At 43.2% G+C, this 16,830-nt stretch overlaps 1 protein-coding gene across 15 annotated transcripts in view; it reads right to left on the bottom strand.

The window, feature by feature from the left end:
* The window catches only part of RPH3A (rabphilin 3A), a 344,443-nt gene that overhangs the window by 12,632 nt on the left and 314,981 nt on the right, over window positions 1–16,830 (bottom strand). For all 15 annotated transcript variants that reach the window (XM_043977132.1, XM_043977145.1, XM_043977136.1 and 12 more), the window contains 3 exons: window positions 16,067–16,193; window positions 8,919–8,975; window positions 5,451–5,605 (listed from right to left, as the gene is read on the bottom strand). In XM_043977132.1, the coding sequence (XP_043833067.1) occupies window positions 5,451–5,605; window positions 8,919–8,975; window positions 16,067–16,193 (339 nt within the window). The remainder of the gene's footprint in view (window positions 1–5,450; window positions 5,606–8,918; window positions 8,976–16,066; window positions 16,194–16,830) is intronic.

Here is a 16,830-nt window from a genome sequence, read left to right on the forward strand (position 1 = left end):
CCTGGGCATCCTCCAGTTCCTCCAATATGGCAAGGTCTTGAGGCCATTGGCCATACTGGGTGCCATTCTCCAGGGCATCCAAGTCCTTTCTAAAATGTAGCCTCCAGAACTGAACACAGCCCTGTACAGAGGATCATCACCTTAAACCAATGGGGGTCAAACTCAAATAGAAACCATACAAAAGATCCCTACAGAGAGCATATTGACTTAGAAAACCAACCACCTGTACCTTTGCCATAGTCTGTTTAATTCACCTGCCTCTGGTCCCATTCCATCTTCCCTGTGGCTGCCAAATTGATATTCTGACAGTGCAGATCTGACCATGTTACTTCTCTACTCTACCATGTCACTCTTTACTCGAAGCTTATGGGTGCCCTGTTGTCTTTTGGGTAAAATGTGATCTCCCCAGTTTGGCCTTTTTTTGGTTATGAACCCTTCAGAAGTCTGATTAAGCCTGGGTACTACTCCTCAGAAGAATATTTGTAGGTACATAAAATAAAGTATATAGAATTAAAATGGGAAACCAAAGGTTAGTGAAAATGAGCATGTGATTTTTTTCCCCATTCAACCTCATATACTCCCTGAAATCTATTCAGGGGTCCCTAGAATCTTTGCTGTATCCCATCTCCCATTCTAATCACAGGTTGCCTCTGTGCTTAGAACACTGGCTGCAGCCTTTTGGAGCCCCAGCTCCTTAGCTTAGGTATCACTTTTTTTTTTTTAAGTGAGGAAATTGGGGTTAAGTGACTTGCCCAGGGTCACACAGCTAGTAAGTGTTAAGTGTCTGAGGCCAGATTTGAACTCAGGTACTCCTGACTCCAGGGCCGGTGCTCTATCCACTGCGCCACCTAGCTGCCCCCTTAGGTATCACTTGAATCAGGGGGTCTATCCTTGCCCCTCCCCCCTGTTCTAAGCACCGCTCCACCCCATTACTGGACATTCATTTAGCATATCTCCCCAGTGTATTTAGAGTCTCTCCCTTTTGTATTTGTAACGCTGGGACCTAGCACGAAGTACCTAGCAAAAGGCTCATTGAATGATTGACTGGTTGTGCCTGACCAAAAGGCTCATTGAGTCATCGAATGATTGATTGATTGATTGATTGTACCAGGCCAAAAAGGCTTGTTGAATAACTGATTGATTATTACCTGTGCAATTCTGAGCAAGTCTCCCCCCCACCCCAGGGCAATGAGGGTTAAGTGACTTGCCCAGGGTCACATAGCTAGAGTAAGTGTCAAGTGTCTGAGGCCGGATTTGAACTCAGGTCCTCCTGATTCTGGGCTGGTGCTTTATCCACTGTACCAACTAACTATTCCTGAGCAAGTCTTTAAACCCTCATATCCTTAGTTTCCTCATCTGAAAACCCCCTCCAAGGGTTAATATATCTCAAAAAAGATACAGTGTTTTCCAAACATGAAAGCATCATCTGAGAGACAGAGACAGAGACAGAGACAGAGACAGAGACAGAGACAGAGAGAGTCCCTTCCTTGCCTCTACTTCCTGTTTTTTTCTGGCTTCCTCCAAGTCTTAGCTAAAATCTTACCTCCTGCAGGAAACCTTCCCTGATCGCCCATCTACTACTGCCTTTCCTCTGAGATTACCTTCCAATCATATTGTAAATATCTTATATGTACATACTTATTCACATGCTGTCTTCCTCACTAGAATGTGAGCTTGAGGGCAGGGACCTCCCCCCCCCACCCCGCCTCTTTCTTTGTACCCTCAGCACTTAGAACAGTTCTTGGCACATACAAGACTCTTAATAAATACTTGTTGACTGACTGACTGACCCAGGCTGTCTAATTGCAAAGTCAATACTATTATGACTTCTTCATCTAGGCAGAGAGGTGGGGGAACACTGGACCAGTGCATCTCATACACTGTCTGATGCGGTAACTTTGGTCAATTGCTTTTACTTACCTGTTTTTCTTTGATAGAATGGAGGGTTTGGTGCTGGGGATGAATTTATTTCTTAGAAGTAACTCTGATACAAATATGAAGTGCTCTCCAAATGATTAGAACCAACTATATATTTTTTTAAATCTCTCTCTTCTGTCAAACCACAGAGTGCCCTCTCTTTCCTTAATTACATCTTACATATTCCTGGAAGTTGGTTAATATTGCAGCTGTGATTTCATTTCAGAGGTGATCGTGTAAACACAAACCTTTCCAGAGCCATTGAGAGAGAGAAAGATGATTAAATTCCATTTTCCCATCGCTGGCGTTTAATGAAACACAATTCAGCAACTAAATAAGATCATTTCTTTCATGGCAGTTGGAAAACACAGTCACTTTGGTCTCCAGTATATAGCTTATCACTGAACTGGAGATGCTGTATTAATTAATTCTCATTAAGAGCTAATCACTGAGAAAAACCACAAACAATGGTCTATTTTTCAGAGATGAAGCCTGGGTGTGATAACTCCCACATAGATGGCATTTAAAGATTTATAAAGCATAATGGATGGCTGGGACAGGAGATTCAGTAGAAAGCTTTGATTTAAAGTCAGGGGATCTGCATTTGAATCAATGGGGAGAGCAGAGGGGGATTTTGCAGTGACATGTATTGAGGTGATATCCTCTCCCTCCCCCCTCCACTGATTTTCCCCCAGCTCAGTTGATGAAATCTTGAAGGATAAATAAGGAGCAGGTAACAGGTGATGAAATATCAAGGTGTTAAACAAAATGCAAAGATATGCCTATACTCCATTATTTCTTTACAAGGTATGAGAAGTTCTCCCATTAAAAAATGGATAGAATTAGAAGGTAGATAACCAGCAATTATCCATGCCACTAGTGGCTTTTTTTGAGGGCGGGGGGGGGCAGGCCAATGAGGGTTAAGTGACTTGCCCAGGTTCAGACAGCTAGTAAGTGTCAAGTGTCTGAAGCCAGATTTGAATTCAGGTCATCCTGAATCCAGGGTTGGTGCTTTATCCACTGTGCCAGCTAGCTACCCCCACTGATGGCTTTTTTTGTGTGTGTGTGTGAGGCAACTGGGGTTAAGTGACTTGCCCAGGGTCACACAGCTAGTAAGTGTTAAGTGTCTAAGGCCAGATTTTAACTCAGGTTCTCCTGACTCCAGGGCCAGTGCTCTATCCACTGTGCCATCTAGCAGCCCCCCCCCCCACTGAAGACTTTTTAAAGAGCAAGAAACATTCTCTTAGGAGTCAGGAGAAGTAGGAAACAACTCTGAGAAGTCAAGAAGAGAGTCAGTTACTGAAGAAGAAGCCAGCTCCTGAGAGAGAATAATTTCTTGACTCTGGGGAAAAAGTTGGAGTAGAATAAATTGCTTTCACTTAACCTCAGTTTCCTCAAAAAACAAAAAAAAGCGGGCAGGGGGCAGCTAGGTGGTGCAGTGGATAAAACACTGGCCCTGGATTCAGGAGGACCTGAGTTCAAATCCGACCTCAGACTCTTGACACTTAACTATGTGAGATTAAAATTGGATATTAGATCATAAATCTCCCCTACTTAACCTTTCCCTTAATTTATCTCCCAGACTAGTAAATGGAAGAAGCTTCTGGTTTTCTAGTTAGAGCTTTTATTGTATGGTAGTCACAAGGTGATGTTGATTAGAAGGATAGGAAAGTAGAAATACAATACAAATCGTCTTAAGTCTAGGCTTAGTCTATATTCTGTATAAAACTCACCAAAACCCAAGGCCACCTTTGGGGAGAGAGACCGAGTCAAGCGCGTGCTGTTAACCGAGAGCCGGGCCGAGTCAAACTCCAGTCAGCGTCTGTCTGTGCAGCGCAGTCAGGAGACCAGCGGAGCAGGAAAAAAAGCCCCACTTCCGTTCTCTCCTTGCCTTTTAAGCTCGCACCCTGGAAGTCGAGTGCTCGGCAGGCAATCTGGCGTGCGTCGCAGGCAGACTAGTGTGCGTAGCTCATGCTGTTGGTCTCCTCCCCAAAAGGGTGGTCCTAAAAAAAACCTGGCGTCTCTCCATTATCTAACCGACTGTTAAAACTTTTTACCACAACTAGCTGTGTGACCCTGGGCAAGTCACTTAACCCTCATAGGCCTGGAAAAAAAGGGAAATGCCCAGACTTTGTATAAGGGACCAAAATTAGCCCCATAGGTATACTAAGCTATGGTAGAATGAAGGCCATGCCTGGAATATGGTTCTGGTTAGGTATATCTTACTCAAGAGAAACAAGACAGCATTTTAAATTGAGAAGGTAAGTTTGATCATCATTCAACCTCAGAAACTTGCTAGCTGTGTGACTGGGTAAGTTGCTTAACCTCCGTCTGCCTCAGTTTCCTCAATTGTAAAATGGTGATCATAGTAGCACCTACTTTGAAGGGTTGTTGGGCGGATCAAATAAAATAAGAATCATGAAGTGTTTAGCATAGGGCCAAGCACGTAGTAGATGTTATACAAAGTTTGGCTACTCTCAAGGTATACCCCAAAGAAAAGAAACGAGACTGTGCCTCTTTTCCTTCTTTGCAAAGATGAGGGAATATGGGTGGACAACACTACATATATTGTCAGACTTGGCTGCTGTGCTTCATTAATTTTGCTGCGCCATCTTTTTCTCTTTTTTCTGTACTTCTTTGTCATGGGCAAGGTTCTCTGGTTGCAGGGGGTAAAGAGATATTGGGAAATATGGGTGATATAAAAATAAAAAAGATAGGAAGAATTTTTCTTTTAAAGAAGGTTTAATGTTAGGAAATCCAGGAACCCAAAGGGGGAAATATATAGGGGTTCAACTGGTAAAGATCAATGGAGGAAGAAACAAAAGTAATGTCTTCATCAGCATGTTCTACAGACCACCAGGACAGAAAGAGGAAACAGATGAAGAGTTCAGGAAACAGATCACAAGCCTGGCACAGAAGAAGGATGTGGTAATGATGGGAGATATCTATTATCCAGATGTTTTCTGGAGTGCTTTGTCAAAAGCTGTGTTCTTAATGATAATTTCATCCTTCAATAGGTGGAACCAGGATGTTGAAGAGCCTCGATTTCTTGATGCAGTTGAAAAAAAAGCTTGACCCTGAAGGGGTAGAAGTTCAAGAAGAGGCCAATCTGGGTTTTGTATTAGAAAAATAAATTTCTAATGCTGAGAGCTGTCCAAAAGTGGAATAGGCTTATTTGAGTGGTAGTGGGTACTCCCTCTTTGGGGAGTGTCTAGCCAAGGCTGGCTAGCCACTTGTTGGGTGTATCGTAGTGAAGATTCTCATGATATATGGGTTGGACTAGGCGGGTCAATGAATTACTTTCTTACTCTCAGATTCTATGATTTGGAATCAACAATATCAGCCCCGTCTTGTCAGATTAAGGGAGTAGAAGCTGGTATATCTGGAAATGGTGGGCACTTGGCAGCCCAGTCTGACTATTTTGATCTCTTATCACACTCCATGTCTAGATGCTGGGCCTCTGACCACTGACCATCTCTTTTGGGATGTCTCCCTTTCTGTTCCCTCTTCCCAAACACAGGCCAGTGACTCACAGTTTGACGAAGGGATCAGAGTAGCCATTGGCATCCATCGCAGCCAGGTGGACACAGCGCACAATACCCACAATGAGGCCTCCTTGCTGGGTGCTATACATGAGTGACACCAGGATCTTGCCACGTTCCTCAATATCACCCACACGTTCCACCTGCTAAAAAAAGAGGCAGACAAGCCTGGGTGAGTGGATATGGAGTGATAGAATGGGGAGATAGCCTGAACAGGCATCATCTCAAGGAGAAGGGGATCTAGTATGAGAACTACCATCTTAAGCCATTCAACCATCAGCTCCTTGAGGAAGAAATAAAACACTTCCATAGGACTACCACATCGACCATGTCTAAAACTTTTTGTCTTACTTTTTTTTTTATCCTAGCACAGGGTCTAGCCCAAGGAAAGAACTTCATAAATGTTTGTTGACTGACTAGGATGAACTGGTCCAGTGAGCCTAATGTAGATTGTTTGTTAACGGTAGAAATCAAGCGATACATTAGTTCAGTGGGTGACCTATCCCATAATTCCCCATACTTGGCCATAGATCCCAAGGCCCAAGCAGCTGTTATGGGAATCAGACTCATGTGTGTGTGTGTGTGTGTGTGTGTGTGAAGGTAGAAGAGCAGTAGGCTAGCATCAGCTCAGGCTTAGGACATGGTTTCAAATCCTCTGCAGTACAATTGGACAGGTCCCATAGTAATTCTGATCTCTGACCCTGGGCCCAGACTCAATTTGGCCACAGATTAAGCCCTTGCCTGTGCACCTGTGCCCCTGACCCCAGACTGAACTGTATTCCCATCCAAAAATGATGCTTCTCCCAGATTAAGCTATTACCCCTGTCCTGGACTGAGTCTTGCCCTTTACCACACCCAGACTGGCCCTAGTTTAATCCTGTCCATAGATTGAGCCTCAGCCTTCAGCCTCCATTAGACTTTAACCTGATCCAGAGGCTGAGGCTGGAGCCCACTCCGCTATTACAAATTCATGCCCTTGGTCATAGGGAGAACCTGGCATAAGAGTGTGGGTGGTTCAGTGCCAGAACTTCCCCACCATTGGGAGACCCTACTCAGAGGGCACTGAAGCAATGGAGAGCCAACACCATTCTCTCTAGGTTGGAAGGGCAGTGGGGAAGTGATTGCTACATCATTGGGCAGGGTGAGGCAAGGAAAAAAAAAGGAGGGCAATGGGGTAGGGACAGGGCAAAGTGTTGGGTTCGGATTCAGGAAATCGGGACAACCTTTGTGTCAAACAGAGTGTTTGGGACATACTGGGGATACAAAGGAAAGGCAAGAATAGGTCCTGCCCTCAGGGAGCTAACATTCTAATGAGATAAGGTGGTGATTCTCAGTCTATGCTTCTTTCTCCTTGATCCTCAGGTTTCCATTTATTATCTTTGGGACTCTGGGCAAGGTCTGGACCTCAGCTCCTTTATCTGTACAGCAAGTAGGGTGGACCAGGTGGCTTCTACCTAAGGTCCCTTTCACCTCTACATCTATAATACTGTGAATCCAGTAAGGGCCCATGAGCGTGGATACTGGGAAAGACAGCAGGTATAGTAAACAGGGTGCTAGACTTGAAGTTATGAAGGGCTGGCATCAAATCCCACCACAGAAACCTATTAGCTGTGTGACCCTAGGCAAGTCACATTCCCTCTCTGATTTACTTACCTGTAAAATGTGAGCTTTAAAATTAATATACTATCAGATATAGTCAATGCAGTAGTCTCATGGAACTGTTTTATTTTTTCCTCTCCCTCCCTCCCTTCCTCTTCCCTTCTTCCTTCCTTCCTTCCTTTCTTTTTTTTCTTAATTTGGTTATAATAGATGGCTCATTGGGTAAATGAGAAGAGGAAGCTATCTTGAAAATGGATGTGATATAAAAAGAAAAGGCACCTATACAAATTAAGTGGGATTTTTAGGAGAAAAATTGTTTAAAATGAGGGAATTGGACTAAGGAAACGTTCTAAGCACTTTTGTGTTCCCTTTTGCAGTCTAGTGAAGCTTAAGGACCCCTTTTCCAGATAATTGCTTTAAAGGCATACATTAACTACATAGGATTACAAAGGAAATCAATTGTACTCAAATGTAGTCATTGAAATCTTTTAAAACAAGTTCATGGCCTCTGAGGTCAAACAGCTCTGAACTGGAGGATCTCAAAGGTCCCCTCTATCTCTAAATCCATAAACCTATGATCCATAAGCTACTCATATTTTAAGGTTTTCCGGAAAGTGTGTTTGTACTATACCTGGCCTATAAGTCTGTAAGCCTGGGCCCCAGCACCTAAGTCATCTTATTTTTATTCCTCCCCGACCTTAAACCATGTATACTCACAGGGAGCAGATCCCCAAGGATGCCTAGGCTTTCTGGGCACATTCATATCAATAACTGAGTGATTCTGGATTATTGTAGGGATGCCCATCAGCAGAACTACATGCCCCCTAGGGGGCCGCTAGGTGGCACAGTGGATAAAGCACTGGCCCTGAATTCAGGAGGACCTGAGTTCAAATCCAGACTCAGACACTTGACACTTACTAGCTGTGTGACCCTGGGCAAGTCACTTAACCCTAATTGCCCTCAAAAAAGAAAGGAAGGATGGAAGGAAGAAAGAAAGAAAGAAAGAGAGAGAGAGAGAGAGAGAGAGAGAGAGAGAGAGAGAGAGAGAAAAAGAAAGAAAGAAAGAAAGAAAGAAAGAAAGAAAGAAAGAAAGAAAGAAAGAAAGAAAGAAAGAAAGAAAGAAAGAAAGAAAGAAAGAAAGAAAGAAAGAAAGAAAGAAAGAAAGAAAGAAAGAAAGAAAGAAAGAAAGAAAGAAAGAAAGAAAGAAAGAAAGAAAGAAAGAAAGAAAGAAGGAAGGAAGGAAAGGAAAGGAAAGGAAAGGAAAGGAAAGGAAAGGAAAGGAAAGGAAAGGAAAGGAAAGGAAAGGAAAGGAAAGGAAAGGAAAGGAAAGGAAAGGAAAGGAAAGGAAAGGAAAGGAAAGGAAAGGAAAGGAAAGGAAAGGAAAGGAAAGGAAAGGAAAGGAAAGGAAAGGAAAGGAAAGGAAAGGAAAGGAAAGGAAAGGAAAGGAAAGGAAAGGAAAGGAAAGGAAAGGAAAGGAAAGGAAAGGAAAGGAAAGGAAAGGAAAGGAAAGGAAAGGAAAGGAAAGGAAAGGAAAGGAAAGGAAAGGAAAGGAAAGAAAAGAAAAGAAAAGAACTACATGCCCCAACCCACCACATCCTAAGCTACAGATCCCAAGACCGAGAAGCCATTGTGGGCATTAGACTGGCAAGGGGTGTGTGTGTGTGTGTGTGTGTGTGTGTGTGTGTGTGTGTGTGTGTGTTACAGAGAGAGACAGACAGACAGACAGAGACAGAGAAAGAGAGAGCAGTGGGCTAAAGCCCTAGCCTAGTATGAATGGGTGGGGAGGTGTGGTGAGGGGTAGACAGACAGACATTGAGATGGGGTCTGCAGGATATCATCAGTCCCACAGTGACAACTCACCTCCTCTTCATAGAGTGCCATGCCTCTTGCTGATCCTGTGGTCCCAGCTCGCTTCATCTTAAGAGAGGAAAGGGGGAAGGGAAGGGAAGGGAAGAGAGAGGGAGGGAGGGAAGGAAGGAAGGTAGGAAATAAGGAAGGAAGGAAGGAAGGAAAAGGAAGAAGGAGGGAGGGAGGTGGGAAAAGGGAAGGAAGATAATTTAGTGTACCAGGGTCATTCTGATAGATAAAGAGTAACAAAAACTCAGTGTGAGCTCTTGCACACAGAGGACTGGATGGGACTCAGGAAGACCTGAGTTCAAATCCTACTTCTTGTGTTTTAATTTAATGTCTCATGCATTTATTAAGCACCTGCTGTATATCAAGCCAGGACTAGGCACTGGAGATACAAAAACAAAACAGGTCCTCCCCTCAAGGAGCTCGCTTTGGGGGGGGGGTGTTGCTTAGGGAGGGGCATACAACATGTACACAAATAGGTAGATTCAAAACCTAAACAAAAATACATTTTCAGTGAGAGGAAAATCAGCAAAGGAAGCCCTAACAAGTAGCTGGAGATTCCATGAGGCAGAGAGACAGCCTTAGCTGTGTAACCAAAGACAAACCACTTAACATCTTAGAGCCTCAGTTTCCTCATCTGTAAAATGGGGATAATGATACTTCTAGTACCTCTCTACCTCCCAGGGCTGTTATGAGTCTCAAATGAGATAGTGTATATAAATCCATTTGCAAAACTTGAGGTGACACAGAAAAGCCTCTTACCACTCATGAGCCAAACTCTGGGTAGTGAAGGAGTCCTAAAATCAGAGTCAGAAGACTAAGGTGCAATCAATCAGGAAGCATTCATTAAGCACCTACTATGTGCCAGGCACTATGTTATGTGCTGTACTATATAATCAACAAGAATTCGTTAAGCACCTACTATGTGCCAGGCACTATGCTATGTGCTGTACTATATAATCAACAAGCATTCGTTAAGCACCTACTATGTGCTAGGCACTACGCTAGGTACTGGGCTATATAAAGACAATCAATCAACAAACACTTATGGTGGTACAGTAGTAGATAGAATGCTGAACCTGGAGTCAGAAAAACAAGAATTCAAATCCAGCCTCAGATACTAGCTGTGTAACCCTGGGCAAGTCACTTCCCCCTTTTTGCCTCAGTTTCCTCATCTGTAAAATGAACTGGAGAAGGAAATGACAAAAGCAGTCCAATATCTCTGCCAAGAAAATCCCAAATGGGGTCACAAAGAGTTGGATATGACTGAACAGCAACAACATGTCCCAGGCGCTGTGCTAGGCACTAGAGATATGAGGACAAAGAAGGAAACAGTTCATGAAGCACACAAAGGAGCTGTAAGTCAAACTCCACATCATTCCCTTATAGAGCTATGTGACCTCCAGTAAGTCATTCTCAGGGGCCTCAGTTTCCTCCTTTGTAAAATGAGGAGGTTGGGCTGGTTGCCATCTGAGGTCCCTTCCAGCTCTAGAACTAAGATCCTAGGCAAAGTCTCTCTGCCTCTCTAGGCCTCAGTTTCCTTCTCTGAAAAATGAGGGCAGTTGGACTTCTTGGCCTCGCTCTGACATTGAGGGATTCTGTCTGATTTTTCCCTCCGCCTTTCTTTTGGATCACCTGCCTGTTCCCTCGCAACTCCAGCAGAGGGCAGTCGAGGAAAGGACCAGCTGAAGCAAATATGTGATCTTTCTTAAGCAGCCTGGCTCCCACCCCCCCCCCATCCCCATCCCCATCCCTGGGGAAACTGAGGCAATGTCAAATGAGCACTGCAAAGAAGCCAAGAAGAATCTGAAGGTTTGAGAAAGGACCATTAGATTTGGCAATGAAGAGATCACTGGTGACTTCTTATTCTTGGCACATGACACACCATCTCCCAGCTTGGCTGCTTTCTTTCTTACTAAATGTCCCCCATGCCTTAGAATGCTTTCTTCATTTTCCTCCTGGCTTCACTGACTTCAAGACTCAGCTCAAATTCTACCTTCTGCTAGAGGTCTTTCCCAGTCTCCCCTCTCATTTATTTGTCTTGTCTCCCAAATGCTAGTGATTTTCCTCTGAGATTATCTCCCATCTACTCTAGTAATCTCTGTGCAGATAGGTGGTGAAGTGGATGGAGTTCCAGGTTTGGAGTCAGGAAGACCTGAGTTCAAATCCAGCCTCAGACACTTACTAGTTGTATGACCCTGGGCAAGTTGTTTCCCCTGTTTGCCTCAGTTTCCTCATCTGTAAAATGAGCTGGAGAAGGAAATGGCAAACCACTCCAGTATTTTTGCCAAGAAAATTCCATATGGAGTCACAAAGAGTCAGACTCAATGAAAATGACTGAACAACAACTCCGGTAATCTAGTTGTTTGCATGTCTCTCCCATTAGAATGTGAGCTCACTGAGCACAAGGACCTTGTATTTACCATTTTTCTATATTGCCAACACTAAGCATAATGCCTGACATATAATAAGCACCTAACAAATGCTTATTGAGTGATACTGACTGACTTTGATGGTGGACGGTGAGGTTGGATGCTGGGTTCCAGCCAGGGCTCTGCCTCTTACTCACTGTGTGACTTTGACCAATTGTATTTCCAACACTTTTTTTCTACGATACTGATCCTAGGACTTCCCTTACCTCCTTTAAAGAGTTTTCCTACAACCTCATAAAAGGTAAGAAGAAATTCCTTAATCACCCTGAGAAGATAAATTTTGGTCCTGGCCATTGGATGAGGGCAATTGACACCACATAGGACAACACTGGTCGATGTTTGGGAGACAATTATGCACGTTGGGCCCATGTGAAAAAGTAAGTCATTTAGCAGCTGTTTATGGGAGGACATTCCTTTGCCTGTGGAAGAGACCCCTGGGGTGAGGGGAACTTCTCTCCCTCTTTCCCCTCCCTTTCAATCATGGCATCTAGCAGCAGAGGCATTTGCTTAGAAGTAGATATCCCATTCATCAGTGGGAAAGTCATTTCTGAGATATTCTTTTTGGTTTTTTTTGGGGGGGGTGAGGCAATGGGGGTTAAGTGACTTGCCCAGGGTCACACAGCTTGTAAGTGTTAAGTGTCTGAGGCTGGATGAAAGTCATTTCTAATCAGCTATGGAGGAAGAATGTGGACCTTTTCTGGGATTAATAAAACAGACTCCTTTACCTAAGTATAGATGTGAGTCTTGGCTCCCTTTACATGGTCTAATAAAACTCCAACTTTCTCTGACCCAAAGTCCTCCCAATGCCTTCCTTTATAGAGGGCAGAAACTGGACCTTTTGGTGCTATTCTGCCTGGTTTTAACTCCATGGAACAAGATACCCTTGGGCTCAGTACCCCCTGTTCTCCTCCCTCACCCCTCAGCTTTCCTGCCCCCTTTAGTATGTTGTTCCTCCCATTAGATTGTAAGCTCCTTGAGAGCAAGGGTCTATCTTTAAAAAAAAAATTAATTGTATCCCCAACACTTAGTACAGTGCCTAGAACATGGTAGGCACTTAATACATGTTTATTGGATTGGATTACTGGATTATTGGTTTGATTCTCCTTGAAATGTTACCTTCCCCTGTAAACATCTAAAGTCCCAGGTGAGAGTGAGGTGAGGGGTCTCACTATGAGCTCAATGTTTCAGTTTGGGTCAACCCTGAGGGATCAGTTCCTCTCATGGTAAATTCTGAGGGATTTTTGTAGGTTCCAAACCCAAGAAGCCCCAAGAAGATGGAACCTCTATTTTAATAACAATGGCAATATTAATATAATAATAATAACTGACATTAATTGAGAGCTATTAAAACTTATTGAGTCCTTTATGTATACTTTCTGATTTGATTGATCCAACAATGTTGTATAGTGGAAAAAAGAACTGGATTTGGAGGCAGAGGACCTGGGTTCGAATCCCGATTCTATGATTTTCTTTCTGTGTGATGTCACTTCTTTCCTTAGTTTCCTCATGTGTAAAATAAGGAGGTTGTATTAGATGGTCCTTAACATCATGGCCCCAGCTCTAGATCTGCAACCAACCCTTTGAAGTAGGTACTGTGGATATTAGTATTCCCATTTTACTGATGGTTCCATTGACTGAGTCTTAGAGAGGTGAAGTGATTTCTGAGGGAGGATCTGAATCCTAGCCTTCCTGATGTCAAGTCCAGGGTGCTAACTACTCTACCACATTGTCTCTAGCCTCTGTGGAAAGAAGTCCAATTGGGGACCCTGGTCTGACCAGTGGTGGTCCTTTAGCAGGTGATCAAGACAGTAGGGAGTTTGCTAAAGGAAGCAAGTATTTCCCAGAACAGAATAGATTCAGGGGGAATCTGGGGGAGCAATTTCTCCAGCTACTGGGGCTTCCTGAAGACTGGGATAACCCTACCCCTCCCTCCTCTCCCTTGTTTTCTTCCTAAAGTAGGAAGATCTCTGGTCTGAGAGTATCTTCTATCGAAGTGATTCCTCTGATTAAGAGACTACAATTATGGCAAACTGCTAATTATCCCATGAAGACCCACATGGAAGTATGTAATTCCCCACAGCTCATGGAGAAGACAGGCTTTGAGACTGGTATTTAATGTTATTCCCTACTGAGATCATCCTTCTTGTGTCTCGTGCCATTCACCTGTATTATAAAAACATTGTATACCATGAAGACAATCCTCTGGGGGACCATATGGTGAGATACTGCTGCTGATCCCCCACTGCCAGCTGTGAGGTGGGCATGAGCCCAGGAGGGGCTCCAGCCTGGACACAGCCTCTCACACTATGGGGCTTTGGACAGGCCATTTCCCCTCTCGGGGCCTCAGTTTCCTCATCTGTCAGAGGATGAATTAGGAAGAGATGGTCTCCTATCCAACTCAAGAATTCAAGTAACCCTCATTAAGTGCACTAGGGATACAAAGTTAAAAGCAAATTAGGCCCTACCCCCATTCTACTTTGATCTCAGACATTCTCTGTTCTAAGAAGCCTCCCAGTCCTGGCATTTTCTGTCCTAAGGTCTCTCCCAGTTGTGACATTCTCTGTTCTAAGGCCCATCTCAGCTCTATCATTTCCTGTTCTAAGGTCCCTCTCACTTCTGATAACCTCAGTTATAAGACCCCTCCCAGCTCTGACATTCCCTAGTCTAATATCCATCTGATCTCTGACACTCCATGTCCTAAGGCACATTCTCTAAGGTTCCTCTTGTCATTCAACACTCCTATGATGAGGAGAAAGAGGCTGGGATGAAGGAGACACCACCAGAGATTTGTCATTTCCCTCTTAAATCTATCCCCAGGGCTTTGTTTATTTTTCCCCACCTTCATGCCTTTTCAACCACCATTCACTCCCTCCTGGAAATTCCCTACCATCTTTCTTCTCTCCTTACCCAGATCCTATCTTTCCTTCAAGGCCTAACTTGTTCAAGAAGGACTAGAGGTCACTTTGCCTGTACTTTTCTCATGGTGAATGTTGCTATGACATGGTGGAAAGACTGACAGACTTGGGGTCAAGAGAGAGCCGGGCTGGAATCCTGCCTCTGATATTTGCTGACTGTGTGACTCTGGGCCAATCCCTTAACCTCACTCTGAGCCTCAGTGTCCCCACCTCTGAAATGGGGAATAATAATGCCTCCACTAGCTCAAAGGATTGTGAGGATCAAACAAGATCCTTAGCATAAAATGCTTCAGAAACCTTACATCACCATATGACTATGCTACAGTGAAAAGAATACTGACTTTACACTCTGAGAGCTGGATTTGAAATCTGCCATGGTCACTTCTTATATGACCTTGGATGTGTCTCTCTGTGTTTCGGTTTCCTAAGCTGTAAAATAAGAGAGTTGAATTCAATGGCCTCTGAGATCTCTTCCAACTCTAAATCCATGATATTCTCATCAATCATCATCATCATTTGGTTTCTTACTCCCTTATTAAACTGTAAGCTTCATGATGCCAGGAACTGTGTCTTAGTTAAGGTTTGTATCTCTCCTAGCTCTGAGCACAGTTCTCTGCACATAGGAGGCATTTAGTAAATGTTTGTTCCCCTGTGAAGCCTATAGGGAAGTTGAGGGCAGGGGCTGTGTTTAACACATTTTTGTATCTCTCAAAGCAGAACCTTGAACATTGTAGGTGCTCAGAAAATATTTAGTGAAAGTATTTAATAAACACTTGTTGAATGAATGAATGAATGAATGAAATCTTCCCAGACTTCTGAGATTTTTTGATCCTCATTTGCTCATTTGACCCTTAGCATAGTCTATCTCATTTTCCTGTGCAAATTCTCCCTGGTCCACTGTTGAAAACCCTGAAACTAGAGTCAGAAAATCTGGCTTCAAGAAATCAGGATCTGAAATCAAAAGATAGTTGAGTTCAAATCCTGCCTCTACCTTTTGCTAGTTGTGTGACTTGGAAGGACATTTCACCATTTGAACCCTTGGTTTTTTTATCTGTAAAATGGGGAAAATAATCCCTTGTCTTGCCTACCTCCTGAAGGATGTTGTGAGAACCAAATGAAATCACAGCATCACAGAACCAGGTATCTATCTAGGTGGTGGATAAATCACTGGATTTGGAATGGAAAAGACCCAAGTTTGAATCCTGCCTCAGACATTCAGGTCCAGTGCTCTATCGAATAGGCTACCTAGCTTCCATTGTTATTATAACAATACTTTATGCCTCCTGCTAGATGGATGACCATATCCTTCACACTTCCCCTCCCAAATCTCAGTCCCAGCCTTTTGTACCTTCTTCCTAGTGTTTAACTGTTATATATGTTTTATATATATATATATGCATGTTTATATAATATACATGGGTATATATATGTATACATGTGCCTATATGCATATACACACATTTATATGTGTGTATGTGTATAGTATTCCATCTTCCACCTCCACACTTTTGCACATACTGTTTCCCATGCTTGCATGCATCCCCTCCACCTGTCAGAATCCTTACGTCCCTTCAAGGCTCAGTTTCAAATCCTCCTTCATAGGGTTAGTATTCCCTTCCATAAAATTACTTCATATTTACTTATCTTCAGGCAAATTGCTTCCTATTATAGAATATCAGCTGCTTGAGGATAGAAACTGTTTCCCTTTTGACTCTCTCCCCAGGTCTCAGCACAGTGTAGGAGATGGGAGAAAAATAGTAAACATGTCATCAATGTTTGTTGAATTGAACTGAACAAATTAACTCACAGGGATGACCCGCTCCAGACAGATGTTGAAATTCTTCTTCTGATTAGGCTTCAGTTTCTTCAGGGAGAATCGGGTTTCCCCAATGAACTCATTGTGGCCAAACTTGTCTTCATCACAGACAGAAATCCTGAGATAAAAATGATAACAACAGTTGTGAGTGATGATAATGACAGAGATCATCCAATAGATTCCATTGGGCAAAAATTTATTAAGCACATTCTGTTCATTGTTCTGTGCCAGGAGCTCAGGAAGGAAATGTGAAACAAGATACAATGCCTGCCCTCAAGGTACTGACAGTCTTGTAAATGATAACAACCGACATTTACATGGATCTTTCTTCTCACAAAATACTTTCTATGAATTATAGCATTTAAAGGTCACATTACCCTTAGGGGTGAAAGGACAGATATTATTGACCACATTTTTACAGATGGAGAAACTGAGGACCACAGAAGGAAGTGATTTGCTCAAAGTCCATGCAGCTAGTAAATGGTCTCTGGACTCTTAGTCTATACTCTTTCTACCATTCTACTTGGTATTGAGTTAAAAAAAAAAAAGATAAGGATAGGAATAGGGACTGGATTTTTTTTTATTTCATTGTTACATGGAACTCTCTGGTGAGGAAATTCCCTCTACTAATGCAGATTGGCACCTTCTCTGACTGGAGTTGTCTGGAGCATTAAGAAATCAAGTGACTTGCCAGGAATCACACAGTGAGCCTGTATCAGAGTTGGGATATGAATCCAGTTCTTTCTGGCTTCATG

This window comes from Dromiciops gliroides, chromosome 1 (genome assembly GCF_019393635.1).
Source record: "Dromiciops gliroides isolate mDroGli1 chromosome 1, mDroGli1.pri, whole genome shotgun sequence".
NCBI lineage: Eukaryota > Metazoa > Chordata > Mammalia > Microbiotheria > Microbiotheriidae > Dromiciops > Dromiciops gliroides.